The sequence below is a fragment of the Coregonus lavaretus genome, assembly GCF_964263955.1.
Source record: "Coregonus lavaretus genome assembly, chromosome: 16".
In the NCBI taxonomy this organism is placed as follows: domain Eukaryota; kingdom Metazoa; phylum Chordata; class Actinopteri; order Salmoniformes; family Salmonidae; genus Coregonus; species Coregonus lavaretus.
Window position 1 is genome coordinate 17,806,069 of NC_140003.1, and position 17,048 is coordinate 17,823,116.

At 41.5% G+C, this 17,048-nt stretch overlaps 2 protein-coding genes and 1 long non-coding RNA gene across 3 annotated transcripts in view; 2 read left to right on the top strand and 1 right to left on the bottom strand.

Moving 5' to 3' along the window:
- LOC311143645 (1-acyl-sn-glycerol-3-phosphate acyltransferase gamma-like) overlaps nt 1–17,048 on the top strand; it is a 49,505-nt gene that overhangs the window by 14,241 nt on the left and 18,216 nt on the right. The window lies entirely within an intron of this gene.
- On the top strand, nt 9,040–11,202 carry LOC311143583. Its single transcript, XR_014614423.1, has 3 exons — nt 9,040–9,447; nt 9,564–9,697; nt 9,970–11,202. It is a non-coding gene; the product is annotated as an uncharacterized lncRNA (long non-coding RNA).
- LOC311143582 (uncharacterized protein) lies at nt 10,171–15,679 on the bottom strand. The gene is made up of 12 exons (XM_084179433.1): nt 15,392–15,679; nt 14,906–15,112; nt 14,472–14,710; nt 14,272–14,372; nt 13,973–14,148; nt 13,421–13,615; nt 13,024–13,110; nt 12,116–12,369; nt 11,910–12,035; nt 11,540–11,680; nt 11,266–11,374; nt 10,171–11,160 (listed from the first exon to the last, which is right to left on the bottom strand). The coding sequence occupies exons 2-12, from the start codon at nt 15,060–15,062 to the stop codon at nt 10,949–10,951; spliced, it is 1,797 nt and encodes a 598-aa protein (XP_084035559.1). The 5' UTR covers nt 15,063–15,112; nt 15,392–15,679; the 3' UTR covers nt 10,171–10,948.

Below are 17,048 nucleotides of genomic sequence, written 5' to 3' on the forward strand. Positions count from 1 at the left end.
CTTGTTAACGTCTGAAGCAATATTCTCTCTAATCTTCTTTGGCACTGAGCAAATTTCAGGTCTGCTGAGCGTTAACTTAAACGTTGTGAAAGTTCTGTGCAACTTCCAGCGTGCTTTTACTGTGAACACTTAAGGCTCTACCCGCTTCAAGTTAGTTTTAACAGTGGCCAAGTAGGCTACTGTGGCTATTTGATCGTAATGTAAGCCTACCAGTGGCCTACCATCAAAAACAATGGAGAAAATGCATACCATAACATTATATGCATTATAACATGGAAATCACTGTTCTATTATTTAGCCTACAGTATCAGCCAATGTGTGATGTTCAATGTAGGCCTACATTCCATTAGACATATAGGGCTTGACATTAACCTGTTTATCCACTTGTCCTTCAGACAAAGAGGTGACTGAAAATGTTGTTTGATGCAAGAAACCACTTTACCAATTTAAAATGCATAATTATTCCCATACCATTTATTACAGATAATCAGACAAATTATGCTACCCCCTTTTTAAGACAAAAAAAAAAACCTTTTTACATGACTCACTTTTAAAAAATGTCTAGAAATGTACACATTTTGTGCTCTTGTAGGAAGTATTTAGCTCACCTATTGCTGACTACAAATTATCTTTAACTGGGCTAATAACTCACTAACTAGCAAAGGATATGAACAAAATGTGGCTACGTGCAGCTCTCGCTTTGATCAAAATAAAAAAGCGCATATACTCACGACCGCTCATGCTTTAAACACAGTCCAGTTCAAAGTAAGTGGCACATCCATATATGGCAAAGGTCTATTTACATATAGGCCTACTACAGCTGTGATTGTTTGTCTCACAGGTCTGTGTAGAGTAAGGGCTGAGTCGTGCGTGTCAATGCAATAGAATCCTATTCCGATGCGTTCTGCCTACAACAAAATCTCTTCCATAATTAGTTTTGTTTCGGTATGTTGCATTGAAAGTGGCTAATATTGCATTGATTCAATCACAATTGCTACAGTAAAGGGAACGTTGATAGTGTTAACAGGAAAAACTCTAGAACAGTGGTCACCAACCTTTTCTCAGTCGATAATTTTTTGAGTCGATGCAAGCCGAGCTCTACCACTCAGATTTTTTTTTACATGACTTACAAAATGTAAACCTATGCAACATTAACCAATTAAAAACAGTACTGTAGCAATGAGGTTTGTGCAGTAAGCTATAGGCCCAATATATTATTATCGCACGTGGGCTTTGCTTGAATTGCCCTGCATTGTTGTTCGGGCCATAAAAAAAAAAAATGCCTCAACATCCCTCCGCTCTCCCTTTCCTCTACTGACTCTGACCAAAAAGGGACCCCGTCTTCCAGCTGATGGCAACTCGAGTCGCACCACATTTCTGCCTCATGCACACATTTAAAGAAGACCCAAGATGCTAATAATAACAACGCAAGCCTATAGATACACTTTCCTACTCATTCATGACTGCTGCAGTGCTTGTTGTAGCGCTGAGTGGAAATAGGAAGAACGCACATTTTATGGCTTATAAAAGTGTTGAATACAACATGTTGATAGTGCTGAGTAAGAACTTAAACATGAACTCACTCATAAAAACAGCAGCTCTTTGCTGTATTCGTTGACAGTCTCGCTCTAGTCATGGTTTTGAAATATCACAGTATCACCTTTGCTGTAGCTTTCTATGCCTGCTACGTTACTGCAGACACGGTAATCTGAGCCATCTGATTGGCCAGCGGTAGGCCGATAGTGCACTTGATTTGCTCTCCGGGCCTGTCGAAGGCAGAGTTTTGAACCTTCAGACGCATGAAATGGTTCAAAATGGCAACAGTTCGCCTATTCAGCACGCAGGTGAATAATATTCGCAACAAGAGGCTTTATATATATATATATATATTTTTTTTACATAAATGTTTGGCGATAGACTAGGAAAGCCTTGGAGGTCGATCACGATCGACCAGTTGGTGACCACTGCTCTAGAAAGTTGAGTGAAGTTCAATCTCGTGCTTCTCTCTGTGGGCTGATATTTCTTCTGCACGGCAGTCCCGGGGGAGCTGCGCAGCAGCCTCATGGTTACTGTGCTCCTGCGCACAGCTTAGAGGGAACATTGGTCTGAAGTTAGTTAAACTTGCACACAGAGAGAGCTAATAAGGCCCATCACTGCGCTCACATCGTCAATCTGTCTCAGGTGTGCTATGGTTTTGTGCTCGGCTTTGAAATGTCAATTTCCTGCACAGAGAAGATTAAATCACCAGTACATAGCCTGGTCCTCATTTTTAAGCGCTCTCCATTGTTAAAGAGCAAACTAAGGGTTTCCAGACTAGCTAGCCCTATTTATCACCCCTCACGTTCCCTAACGGCCATCCCCGTTTTGCTGATTACATGAAGAAGCACCACTTGGATCCTCATGTCTTATCAGTCATCTCCCCCTTACAGCTCAGTCAGAATTTTATGGTTACACTATGAAGCCATTGATAACGGAGGCTAACTGCAGATGCTAGGCTAACCCAGCCTAGCCCCTTTAAGCAGGCTTGTTAAAGGACATGGATAGATGAGCCTCAATGCTGAGTTATGCAAACTCATTGACCTGCACAATGAACAAACAGGCATTTGCTGCCATTAACCTATAACTGTGTGTATCAGATATGCTTTGAGCGCTAGGCCTATGTTTAGGATCTGCGCTTCTTCTCCTCGGATTCTGAATGACTTTCCTTGTCCAGCTTTCACTGTGTTCTCGTCTCCTCTCTCACTCAGCTTTTAGGCCTGGCAGTGAAGCCAGAAGTGTGTTCTCTGGCTCAAGACCTCTGACCCCTAGCTTTAGCATCACATCAGTGGTGCTTTGGCTTGACCGGCTATTCATGTCTCTGGACTCCTGCCTGTGAACTAGGGTTGGGCGGTATTCAGATTTTCATATCGTCCCGGGATTTACGGTATTGCTGGCTTAGTACACAAGGGGGCGCCAAAAAAAGCCTGTTGGGCGTCTATTACCGGAATGATGATAGAATGAGCACAAGTAATGGCGAATTTCCATGGTGGCTGCTAGCAAAATATGCTAATGAGCGCAAACAGAAATAAACGAATTGCAAAGTAAGGCAATCCAGCTAATAAAGTTATACATGTATGGGTAGGAGCTACCGAATGTCATTTTTGCTGAGTTTGGACATTTTACAAGCGAATGTGAACGAGAGACATGCAAATGAACAAAGTTTTGACACATGCTTGTCTGAAAGAACAGTGCTGGCTCTGAAGCAGCATGTGTATATGCTGTGTCTGTGTAGAGGAGCAGACAGGCCTAGAATGGAGGAGAGAAAAAAACTCAAGAAATCAAGCAGTGGCAGCTGTACAGAACTCATCCAAAGGGCTTTGACTTCTCAAACATGGCAGAAAGTGAACACTATATGATACCCCGTCACCTTATTAATTCAGCCACTTGCTTGAATAACTACAAAGTTAAACTTGGGGTTTGCGTTAATGCATAATTCTGCATTTTTCATGCAGCAAAAAACGTATTACGCATAAGAAATATCTTGCTGCGTTTTGTAAATGCAGATTTAAAATGCTTCTTGTAATTTCTGCTCGGCATCAGACAAATTTTGTGCTTCAGTTGCACTCCTCCACTCTGAGAATTCACAAACGGGCATTCTATCAGCAGACAGCTACTTTTCTCGGTGTAGCCAGCCTACTGTTCTCCAGTAAAATGAAAGATTAACATTAGGAAATGTAGCTGGCCAAACAATTTTTTGGGGATAAACAGAAATATGATGGCCATGCATCGTTTTTGCAAAACATACCTTGCTTTTTCATTGTAAGCTCATTTACTCGTGTTGATGCCAGCCAAATAGTGTTGCACATCTGTTGTCATCTAGGCAGAAAATAGCTTTATTTTCATCAATGTGTCGCACTAATGTATTTTCTGTGAAGGAAAACTATAGTTGCACGTCCCTGATCATTCTATTTAAGAAAAAAAACACTGACTTTCAATATAAAACGCGACCCCTGTCAATACACAGCTGGACTCACCTGCTCCCGCTTTCTCCTGTTGTGCTATTTACAAACAAACATGTGACTGGCTCAACTGTTCTGGGGAACGATGATGAGCTTAATAATGTGACTGGTGAAATGAGGAACGCGATCTACTTTATCTCCTAACATATTGCACAAGTTGACTGCAGGTATTTTCTTAAGTAGCTACAAATATTTTTTTGATGAGGGTATTGAAAAGCCATCCAGTGGCTATTTTCAAATACTCCGGTATACGGTACAGTGAGGGGAAAAAAGTATTTGATTCCCTGCTGATTTTGTACGTTTGCCCACTGAAAGAAAATCCGTCTATAATTTTGATGGTAGGTTTATTTGAACAGTGAGAGACAGAATAACAACAACAAAATCCAGAAAAACGCATGTAAAAAAATGTTATAAATTGATTTGCATTTTAATGAGGGAAATAAGTATTTGACCCCTCTGCAAAACATGACTTAGTACTTCGTGGCAAAACCCTTGTTGGCCATCACAGAGGTCAGACGTTTCTTGTAATTGGCCACCAGGTTTGCACACATCTCAGGAGGGATTTTGTTCCACTCCTCTTTGCAGATCTTCTCCAAGTCATTAAGGTTTCGATGCTGATGTTTGGCAACTCGAACCTTCAGCTCCCTCCACAGATTTTCTATGGGATTAAGGTCTGGAGACTGGCTAGGCCACTCCAGGACCTTAATGTGCTTCTTCTTGAGCCACTCCTTTGTTGCTTTGGCCGTGTGTTTGGGGTCATTGTCATGCTGGAATACCCATCCACGACCCATTTTCAATGCCCTGGTTGAGGGAAGGAGGTTCTCACCCAAGATTTAACGGTACGTGGCCCCGTCCATCGTCCCTTTGATGCGGTGAAGTTGTCCTGTCCCCTTAGCAGAAAAACACCCCCAAAGCATAATGTTTCCACCTCCATGTTTGATGGTGGGGATGGTGTTATTGGGGTCATAGGCAGCATTCCTCCTCCTCCAAACACGTTGAGTTGATGCCAAAGAGCTCGATTTTGGTCTCATCTGACCACAACACTTCCACCCAATTCTCCTCTGAATCACTCAGATGTTAATTGGCAAACTTCAGACGGACCTGTAAATGTGTTTCTTGAGCAGGGGGACCTTGCGGGCGCTGCAGGATTTCAGTCCTTCACGGCGTAGTGTGTTACCAATTGTTTTCTTGGTGACTATGGTCCCAGCGGCCTTGAGATCATTGACAAGATCCTCTCGTGTAGTTCTGGGCTGATTCCTCACCGTTCTCATGATCATTGCATCTCCACGAGGTGAGATCTTGCATGGAGCCCCAGGCCGAGGGAGATTGACAGTTATTTTGTGTTTCTTCCATTTGCGAATAATCGCACCAACTGTTGTCACCCTCTCACCAAGCTGCTTGGCGATGGTCTTGTAGCCCATTCCAGCCTTGTGTAGGTCTACAATCTTGTCCCTGACATCCTTGGAGAGCTCTTTGGTCTTGGCCATGGTGGAGAGTTTGGAATCTGATTGATTGATTGCTTCTATGGACAGGTGTCTTTTATACAGGTAACAAATTGAGATTAGGAGCACTCCCTTTAAGAGTGTGCTCCTAATCTCAACTCGTTACCTGTATAAAAGACACCTGGGAGCCAGAAATCTTTCTGATTGAGAGGGGGTCAAATACTTATTTCCCTCATAAAAATGCAAATCAATTTATAACATTTTTGACGTGCGTTTCTGGATTTTTTTGTTGTTATTCTGTTTCTCACTGTTCAAATAAACCTACCATTAAAATTATAGACTGATCATTTCTTTGTCAGTGGGCAAACGTACAAAATCAGCAGGGGATCAAATACTTTTTTCCCTCACTGTATATACAATATACCGCCAAAGCGTAGTGTGAATCATAATTTGACACTGACAGCTTGACATTAGCTTTTTTAGCCACTTTAAAAAAAAATATATATATATATATACTTGCCCGAAAGCTCAAGTCACAAAATGGTTAACACCATGGGCCAAAAAGGTTACTGAAAATGGTGTTGTATGATGCAAGGAACCACTTTACAAAATAACATTCAATATTATCACTGGTATTCACAATGGAAGGCTGGTCTCTGGTGCCATGGATTACAGTATATATCACCTGCTGTTGTGGCCTTGAGCAAGGCTTTTAACCCCCCACAAAGTCAAATACTGCACTGTTAGGCTACTGTATAAAATATGTGGTCCATCAACTCTCCATCTGGAGAGCTATTCTCCATCTGGAGAGCTACTGGGTGTGCAGGCTTTTGAACAAACCCTGTCACCAGAGTCTGTTTATCAAGGTCCTTTTGAGCAGCTGATTCTATTACAATGTGGTATGATTGAGCAGGGCTGGAGCAAAAGCCTGCACACCCAGTAGCTCTCCTGGACTGTCCTGGAGGATGGTTGGCCACCCTGCAACATTACTATTGCAACCAAATACTTTTAATGTATTTTTAGAAAATAATTCCATTCAGTGAACCAGATATCAAATGGCAAAGGTGGGTGAGGTAGCTAACTAAGATGTTTATCTAAACTCAGCAAAAAAAGAAACGTCCTCTCACTGTCAACTGCGTTTATTTTCAGCAAACCTAACATGTGTAAATATTTGTATGAACATAACAAGATTCAACAACTGAGACATAAACTGAACAAGTTCCACAGACCTGTGACTAACAGAAATTGAATAATGTGTCCCTGAACAAAGGGGGGGGGGGGGGGGGGGGGTGTGACACACCGCCCTAGACCATGACGGACCCTCCACCTCCAAATCGATCCCGCTCCAGAGTACAGGCCTCGGTGTAACGCTCATTCCTTCAACAATAAACGCGAATCCGACCATCACCCCGGTGAGACAAAACCGCGACTCGTCAGTGAAGAGCACTTTTTGTCAGTCCTGTCTGGTCCAGCGACGGTGGGTTTGTGCCCATAGGCGACGTTGTTGTCGGTGATGTCTGGTGAGGACCTGCCTTACAACAGGCCTACAAGCCCTCAGTCCAGCCTCTCTCAGCCTATTGCGGACAGTCTGAGCACTGATGGAGGGATTGTGCGTTCCTGGTGTAACTCGGGCAGTTGTTATTGCCATCCTGTACCTGTCCCGCAGGTGTGATGTTCGGATGTACCGATCCTGTGCAGGTGTTGTTACAAGGGGTCTGCCACTGAGGATGATCAGCTGTCCATCCTGTCTCCCTGTAGCGCTGTCTTAGGCGTCTCACAGTACGGACATGGCAATTTATTGCCCTGGCCACATCTGCAGTCCTCATGCCTCCTTGCAGCATGCCTAAGGCACGTTCACGCAGATGAGCAGGGACCCTGGGCATCTTTCTTTTGGTGTTTTTCAGAGTCAGTAGAAAGGCCTCTTTAGTGTCCTAAGTTTTCATAACTGTGACCTTAATTGCCTACCGTCTGTAAGCTGTTAGTGTTCATTCATTGTTTATGGTTCATTGAACAAGCATGGGAAACAGTCTTTAAACCCTTTACAATTAAGATCTGGGAAGTTATTTAGATTTTTTTTACAAATTATCTTTGAAAGACAGGGTCCTGAAAAAGGGATGTTTCTTTTTTTTCCTGAGTTTATTTGTAAGGCTAAAATATTCAGTGTTCAGGGGAGATCTTGACAGCATAGGAGTTAGGCTACATGTCAATTAGTCTATTATAATAATATATATTTTTTAACTTTGTCAGAATTACATGGCCAGTATTGAAGAGGGGAGAATCCTAGCCAATTTTGAGCACTTGAGACGGTTCTACAACCAGAGTATGTACTATTGGCTTCATCAACTGTGCACCAGTATCAACTGCGTGTTGGCCATTTGCGGTTATACACAGGTGCTGGTGGAAAGTTATTTTAGGACATCGGACATGACAATGACATTTAATAAATGCTAATAGTTAACTAGCGAGAACCAGCCAAACTACACTGTTATGAATTGGCTAGGCTATATCATTATCTTACCTGCTGCGCAATGTCTCTCTGGCAACGGCCCACAGACACGCACACAGGTGATATACACCATGACTTTTCCAGGATTTTTATTGCTGACCAAAAATGACCTATAACTGGGCAAATAACTCACTAACTAGCAATGAATATCAACAAATGTGACCCACCGGCTCGATTCGATCTTATGTAGCAAAATTTGAAATTGTGTTTTTACATTGGATGAAAGTAGAGACTCAGAGCTAGAAAACTGTATATTATACACTACAGCTCTCGGAGCGTTCAGAGTGCACACTGGACGCTCTGGCCAAAAAGTAGGGTTGATCCGAGCGTTCTGACCTAACAGTAGTCAAGCACCCAAGCTAACGTTGGCTAGCTTGCTAGCTACTTCCAGGCACAAATGAGAGAACCGCTCACTCTGGCCATTTTATTCACCCTAGCAGAGCTGGTTAGGCTGTTTTTTTATGTTATCCAGAGCGTTGATGACTGCAACTGTGCCGCTGGCAACAATTCTATTTAGCTTTTTTGCCAACGTTTACTAACACCAGCCATATTCAAAGGGTGTTGAGCGTTCGTAAATGTGTCAGTTATTCTGCGCTATGGGACACTCAGACTCGGAGTAGATAGTCAGAGCGAATTTACCAACTATGTCTATCGACAGCTGTCTCAGCGACATTATAAACATTATTTTGAAGTAGTTACTTGCATAGTGGAGTCTTTTTCGTTTATACATGTAGCTAGCTAGCTAGCTAGCCAAACAATGAACCATAATCCCAACTCATGTATGGAGGACTAAAAGTGCCACAATTAAATAAATAAATACACCATTAAATAATTACTTAAATGTGTCATTAATTAATTAAAATTAGAATTAAATACATAAATGTGTAATTAAATGTATCATTAATTAATTCAAATACCGATTCATTTTATGTAAAATACATATATAATTATTTCACTATTTACATTTACATTTCATGATCCTGCATTGCAGTGACTCATGAATTACTTAAAACTGTCAAACTGACCCATCAAAGTCAGTGGGCGGGGCTAACGCGAATCTAGTCTGATCCATTGCTTTGGTCTGAAGTAGAGTAGGCCAACCTGGATAGAAACAATGGAGGATCTCCGTGAACTTTCCAGGGAGTTGGTTAGAGACATTTTAAACTTAGCAGAGGATGTAGAAGCAGGACCTGCTGACCCAGAGCATGTAGCTAGTAAAGCAGAGGAACTTATTGAAGTTGTTGGAGTCATTTCCGCACTTTCCGACGAAGATATCGACCACAGAGTGATTGCAAATCTAGAAGAAGTTGTCCACCGCTTCTCTGGTACCAGGGCACTTCAGGCCCAACACACACAGGGACCGGGGCGTTTGGCGTTTGACATACCGAGTGCAGTTCTGGAGCATTAACTTCTTTGTGGAGTTCCCGCAGTTCAAATTTGCAGCGATGTTCGGTGTGTCAAAGAGGACCATCAGGAGGCGCATGCAACAATACAGTTTAAGGTATTTACACTAAATTCATGAGTTTTCTGTTTATGAATTGCTGCTCTCATACACTCGGAAAGAATATGACGTTTAAGGTAACATTACTTGATGTTGTGTTTTTCTTGTTTGTACAGAAAGACAGATCTCTATTCAGCTGTGAATGATGAGGAGTTAGACCGTATTGTAAGTGAAATTCACAGAAGTCATCCAAACACCGGCTACAAGCTAATGCGTGGTCACCTGAATGCAAGAGGTGTGCATGTTCCAAGTGAGTAGATAATAATATGGGCATTATTTAAATGTATTTTTAATTTGGAGCTCTGCCCCTTTGAAAGGTGAAGGAAGCCCGCTTATGGAAAGACATCAACCTGTGAGCTGTAGTTTCTACAGTGCATACTATGCAAAGCTGTATTATTTAAAAAAACTGAATAAGTAACATTTCATTTCTCACTGCCTTGGTGACCAAAAATAACAATCTTGTGTAAGGACATGTCAAACTAGTTTTAAGTACAAGACTGATTATGCTTGTCATCCATTCAGGTTCCTGAAGAATATGGGATCGATTGGAACGGACCTCACTGCCTTCATCGAGGCACTGTGTCAGTCCCCGAGGTTCAGCTGGCCCGTGAGCTCTCAGATGAAGAGGTTGCAATTTTGCCAGCTCCAGGAGTTTCTGTTACTGATGCACTTAGACTATATGTAGAGACTGTGGAAGTGTTATCAAGAATCTTAGACTGATGTCCAACCCATGTTTTTATTTGTTGTGTTAGAACAAGCAAGGAAAAACTGAAAGTTTACTTTCCTTTTAAAAGAAAGGAAAAAAAGCTGTTTCTTTGAAGCTTCCTGTCTCATTATGGTCCACAGAATGACTAACATGAATGCTGTACTGTTAGCACTGAAGGTGCAGAACAGTTTGATTTTAGTAAATGGAAGAAAAAAAAGTCAACTACTGCACAGTGTGTTAATGTTTTCAAAGACACTGAACTTGTGTCAATTCATCTGAACTGTGTATGCATTGACATTAGGGCTGGGCAATATGGAGAAAATCAAATATCACATTTTTGACCTAACACCTTGATGTCGATATTGCAACGATATTGTAAGGTTGACAATTGGTGCATTCACAAAATATCTTCCACATTTAGATTTCGGATAAATAACTATCATATTGTGGATATAATGACTAAGTGGTAAAAGGCAAATAATAGAACAGCTAGAACAGTCTGGTAAGTTCAGAAAATGACATCACTTTACTGTAATGCAGCCTTTGAAACCAGGAAAAGACTAAACTTACCATGTAACGATATTACACTTCTTCAAAATCTAATGGTGCTTTTCCATTACATGGTACCTACTCGCCTCGTCCTAAAATCTGCAATGGGAAACGGACGCACAGCGAGTCGAGGCGAGTCAAGTAGGTACTGGTAATGGAAAAGCACCTTAAGACGATATCTAGTCTTATATCACGATAGATATAATATTAAAATATTGCCCAGCCCTAATTGACGTCTGAAAAAACTTAAACAAGCCCAAATCCAGTACTTTTTATGGCAGCGACAAGTGCTTTCTCAAAGTCCATGTAGAGTTTGAAATGAGCTGGCAGCTTTAGGGTTTCAAAGCATGTGGAGGACGTAGGAAGGGTTCCCCCAGAAATCTCCACTCTCAGTTCAGGAGGAAGCATCTCCCAGCCAACCCAGAATGTCAGCAGCTGGGCCAGGGTACCTGATGAAGCTAAAAGTCATAAAATGGATTAAAGACATTTAGTTCAACTGTAATTGATCATATCTATCCATGAGACATAGAAGCATTTGTAAAGAGAGAAAATAAGGTTTATACCTGTTTCAATGAACATCCTTAGAAAGCCAGTGATGCGGCAGGTGGTGTCTAAGTCAAAGTCTTCATCATCACTGTCCTCAACTGGCCATGTGATTTTTTCTAGGAGCATCTTAAAGAAAACAAAAATTGTAATTTAAAAAAAGGGAGAACTTATTTTGGTGAAGGACTATGCAGATCAAAATCTTAGAAAATTGAAAAATATCCATCTCAGTCATTGAAAATACACGTAAATTCATCAAGTTAAGTCACAGATATAACTAAATTACTGACTTACCTGGGGTGTGAACTGCATTTCAGCCATTTTGGGGAAAAGAAGTGGTACAACATCCGGCCTAGATGTCAGCAGGGGCCATACCATCACATCTTTCAGTCCCTTTCTCAACTGTTTAATTTGGCGCATGGTCCTCCCAACGACCTAAGAGACAGACCGACCCATATTACAGCCCAAATCCTTAACCCAAATTTGACAAAAGTTGGCACAGTAGGAAAAATGTTAATAAACACAATAAAGTGCTTTATAAAAATCCATTAAAACTCTAGTACTTAAACTCTCGTGTTAATATAACAAGCCAGGGTTCACAACACATTCTATAATTTCAACAAGTACAGCGATGAATTCTGTCACTTAACCAGCAGGAACTCACTGCATGGAGTAGAAGTTTGTTATGTAGCCATCTCCGATTTGTTTTGGTGACTGCCGGAAGATCCCAAGACATGGAAAGATCTGAAACTGTGTCCTTCTGTTCCGGTGTAAGATCTTCATGTTCAAGCTAGAATTAAGACCATACAAGTTATTATATCTGCCCAAGCAATATTTTTTACATGGCAAAGTTTCTTTTAGGTTACATACCAGTTCTATGATGCTCCTGATGTGCAGATCAGGGCAGTCTTCTGTAACAACGGTAGCCATTTCAGGGTCCCCATTGAACAGTACATGAATTACAGCAGGACTTAGTCCTGTGACATGGGGACCATCATGCAGAAAGGTGTGGCCCAACATCCTTCCTGCAACCCGGAAGAGGTTGCTTTCAATAAGTGCCTCTGATGCTGCTGGAACAAGATGGTCAGGTTCACCCTCAAATAGCAGTGTTTGGCCCATTCCTCCTGTAAAGTACCAAGAGAGCAGGGAATAAAGTCACAACAATTAACCTCTTAAATACATTAAATAAAAATGTATGATAGATAGATAGATAGATAGATTACATCATACTAGTGGCGATTACTTGGCCTGTGGTATTGCTGCTTGTAGAATTCACTTAAACCAAATTGTAGCCTACTCCAAAATGACTTACAGAAGGACCCCAAACCACTTCAAATTCAATTCCCCTGTATACCCTACTACAGACTTACCTGACACAAAACATTGCCCACCGGCCCTCCGCTAAACAGCACATATCCGCGTTCATCAACCACCAGAACGTACGTGTACGCGTGTGTGTGTGTGCGCGCGCATAGAGAGAGGCGGTGTAGAGTGAGTCACGACACAAACAGGTGCTCAGTCAGCGTTGCATGCAGTGTGAGAATGGCAAGCAGCAAGAGCGGCAAAAGCCAATGTGTGCTTCTTTTACCTATATATGTAACGCTATCTTTTGCGTTTATCCAAACGTCGTCAAACTTGGCACTGCACTTACTCGTGACCAGAGCAAGACACCTGTCAAGTTTGAAATCCATCAGACTAACTGAGAGACATGCGCTACAGACAGACATTTCTGCAATTTATAGATGGATTAACCTTCAAAAAATTAGTAAGATACTTACCAAGATCTAGACTGAATCCAAACTGGAGTTTGGATATGATTGTTGTCATAAAGTACCGCATCACTCCCTCTCCGATAGCAACATCACCTGAAATAAAATACTGATAATAACACTGGAAAAAAAGTGGCGGCCTAATACAGGTAACTGGATTTGGTAACATTTAACAAGAAAGGGAGAAAAACTTCTATTGGCTGTAATTCTAGAATAGCATCCTTAATATTGATTATTCCAGATAACAAGAGTATATTGTGCACAATATTCACATACATACATATAACATTTTTATCAATTATATAATTTTGTGCATTCCATTCTCCCATTTAACAATTACATATAAGCTACTTGAGTGGTATAAACTGTACTGATGTATTTATATTATAAATGTTATATTACTTACCAACCAGAGTACAATGAAGTGGACATGCCCATTCTTGCTGCTGTTTATAGAATAAGAGAAGCTCCCGTTCCCTGTCCTCTTCAGAGTCCCTTACATCCATCTTCATTCTAAGTGGTTTCCCAGTTGCATGTTCCCTTAGCAGATTCTCTTTGAAAACTTTGGCAGCTTGAGTGGGTTCTTTAATAAGCTTCCATTCTAAACAAACAACAACAATAAAGTTATCTATTACAGAGAGACATATTGTGAGTTGGCATGTTACCTGCATATACAGATATCCTCTCACTCTACAGAACAGGAGGAAAATTCTGTTCATTTCACTGACAAAACGTGAGACCCAACATCTTCAGAACCTGTCACAACGCTGAGTTGACATAAAAACAGCACTACTAAACAACTACAACTAAATATTAGAAAAATAGAAAAACCCAGTTGCATGTTATTAATTGTCTGTAACTGTATTATCTTATCTAATTATATCCTACAGGTGTTATCTTTCTATTAACTTTTCAGTTACACACAATCTTATAGCAACACTATTGTGATGACACAAACCACTGTCTGTTTCTTTGCGATCCAACTCCTCGTTGACAATCACTGCCGGTACTACTGCACTCTCAGCTGATGTTTCAGGCCTCACTGGAACACTGTCACTGACTAGGGCTGTCTCACTATCATTTTCTTCACTTTGGCCTCCCTCTTGTTCTCTTTCTGATTCCTGCATGGGTGTCCTTGAAGTTAACACAATTGAAATGATGGTCATACTCGCTTATTTGTGTGCACAACAATAAGAGAGACATATTCCCAAAGAAAATAAATTATGCTACCCTTGCATTGCTTTAAGAAGTACATACCCATTGCAGCTCAATCTGTGCAGCTTCATCTCTGAAAAGGGAACTTCCTTCTGACAAGTGATGCAGGGGATGACTGGACCAGAGGCAGGACGTGAGCTCTCCTAACAACAACAACAAATGGCTTTTAATTAATGATTAAAAGTCACCAGTAATCTTTGTTTTGATTATGTATTAAACTAAGTCTCTGTAAATGTATGTACACAATCTAAGGGTAGATCCTGTTGAAGTGGACGTATGTTGATTGTAGCCTGTCCAATCATCGTCGATGGATCTTTCAGATAGGCAAGGGTGTATCCAGTGCTGGGACACTGAAGCAACGCAAGATTTCGACTGCGAGTAGATCCTACAAGTTTTAGAAATTCAAAGCCTCCCCCTTGTTGGAGCTTCGGAAACACTTCCATCAGTTTATTTGTTATAACCATGGGATCGTGGTCATTCCCTGGAGAAAAAAACAAAACAAAATCATAACTCACCTCACCTTAAATTAAGCAAATAAGCCTGTGATAACTATTATTGACACTATGAACACCAATTAAGTTTGAGTCACTATAAAAAGAAATGCAAATAATTTCAACAAGCCACAGACAGTACAAACTTTTTTTTACTTTTGGTAAATGCCTAGTTTGGCACTGACCTGAAAATGTTACTTTTTGCTCTCCAAGTCCTGAAGTAAGAAGTTCAGCTTTAAACAGTACGCTTGGAGTTTTATCCGCATTGTGGTCAGCCAAACAACAGACAGTGTGTGTGTAGCTTCTTCGGCTAACTTGGACTTGTGCTGGTCGTCTCGTCATATTCCTTCTGGCTCCAATGTTATATGGCGCAAAGAGCCTTGCTACCTCCGCTGCAACACAGAAAAACGTAACAGCTCAATGGTCACCAGTCAGCTAAAACAGCCTCTACTTCTATCTTGGGATGCTCAAGCCAGCTAACACCATTTAGCCGATTAGCGAACTAGCTAGGTTTATGCTTCCCCCCCCCCATTAACAATAAACGTGTCACGCACGAAGCATCATAATACCGCATGCAAATACATGTTCGAGTCGATCTAATTTAACCTACACGTGTGTCCCGAATCATTAAATAGTAGCACACCTGGCTAACATGAAATTACTTAGCTTACCTTGGACAGGTGTACGTGATTGAGCGGCCGGTATCTGCTATGACTGAGCTGCCGGAGTCACCGGTGCCGCGGGAGCCGTTGGACTTCTGCTCAGAGCTTCCTCAATCAAATTCGCTGCTTCTCTCAGCAGCTCCGGGCAACTTTTAGACATTTTGTCCTGCACCTCACACAGCGTCTCAACATTGGGGCTAGCAGGACCGAGTCTTCTTGATTTTTAGCCGTTGCAATGAAAGTACTGTTTAACCGTGTAACTAAACCAACGTAGAGGTGAATAGCGCCACCCAGTGTATTGGAATGTGTTCAGTAGCTCTGCATCAATCCATTATCCGGAATTGATTTGTCTTGGCTTGATGCAGAGGGTAACCAATCAGGCGTTAGGTTCCGCCTACCAACTTTTGATGGGTCAGTTTGACAGTTTTAAGTAATTCATGAATCACTCCAACGCAGGACCATGAAATGTAAATGTAAATAGTGAAATAATTATATATGTATTTTACATAAAATGAATCGGTATTTGAATTAATTAATGATACATTTAATTACACATTTATGTATTTAATTCTAATTTTAATTAATTAATGACACATTTAAGTAATTATTTAATGGTGTATTTATTTATTTAATTGTGGCACTTTTAGTCCTCCATACTCATGACGTTACTACCCTGCATGAATCTGCAGGTAGCTAACCAACCAGGTTCAATGTTAGCTAGCAGACAATTCTGATCGGAGTAGCCTAATTGTTTGCTAGTGATTTTTGCGTGACTTTTTTTTATTTACCGGTCTATTCGGACAACTGCTTGTCCAACATATTTTTTTACTTTCCCTGGGCATGCGGACAAACGTTATTGTCGAGCCCTGCTGGTACTGTATGTCCAACCCAATGGCCCATGTTAGGGCAAAGCTGGCCGCCGAGGAAGCTATCTTCTTAGTTGGGTTATTTGTGAGGAGAATGAGCCGCCTTTACTTTGAATGTTGTGGCTGAAATAGCTGCCATCTGAACAAGTGTTTATTTAGCCCACCATGTCCTTAGAGAACAAAACAAACCACAACCAGAAACCAAGAAGACACTGGCTGCAAATTTAGTTAAGTAGCTAGCCTTTAACCTAGCTCCGAGGTCACTTCTCCCGCCCTTTCTTGAGTGGCACTGGTCGGTAGCCAATGGCAGAGTAAAGGCAGAATCAACAACTTGTGGTCAAACTGTTACCATGGCAGAGCCTGCCATGCTAACTCCACCCCTTTCCAAGAGAACCCAGCCCCCTCCAGGTTGATGGAAATGGGAAGTGACTTATCCAGGGTGCCTGTAGCTCCCTAATCAGTGCTAATCTGATCCATGAGGATTAGAGATGAGTAAGGCATGTAAGATACTACTTACATGTATGCCTCTCCTCTAGAAGGGAGTCACTTGCCATTCTTGCCTACCTAGCTATCATTAGCTTAGTCCAGTGAGAGTCTGAATTGAAGTGGACTGGTGATTGGAGGTGCACTGTTCCTCTGGGTCATCTTTATTGGACTTCACTTATTTTGCCCCATTGTAGTAGAGGGCAGTGTTGTCTGGGGACCCCAATCACCTCTTGCGCTGAGTGGGAAGTTTTCCGTGGAATCTCCCCTCCTACCTACACCTCATCCAGTGGGATCTGGTTGAGTTATAGTTTATA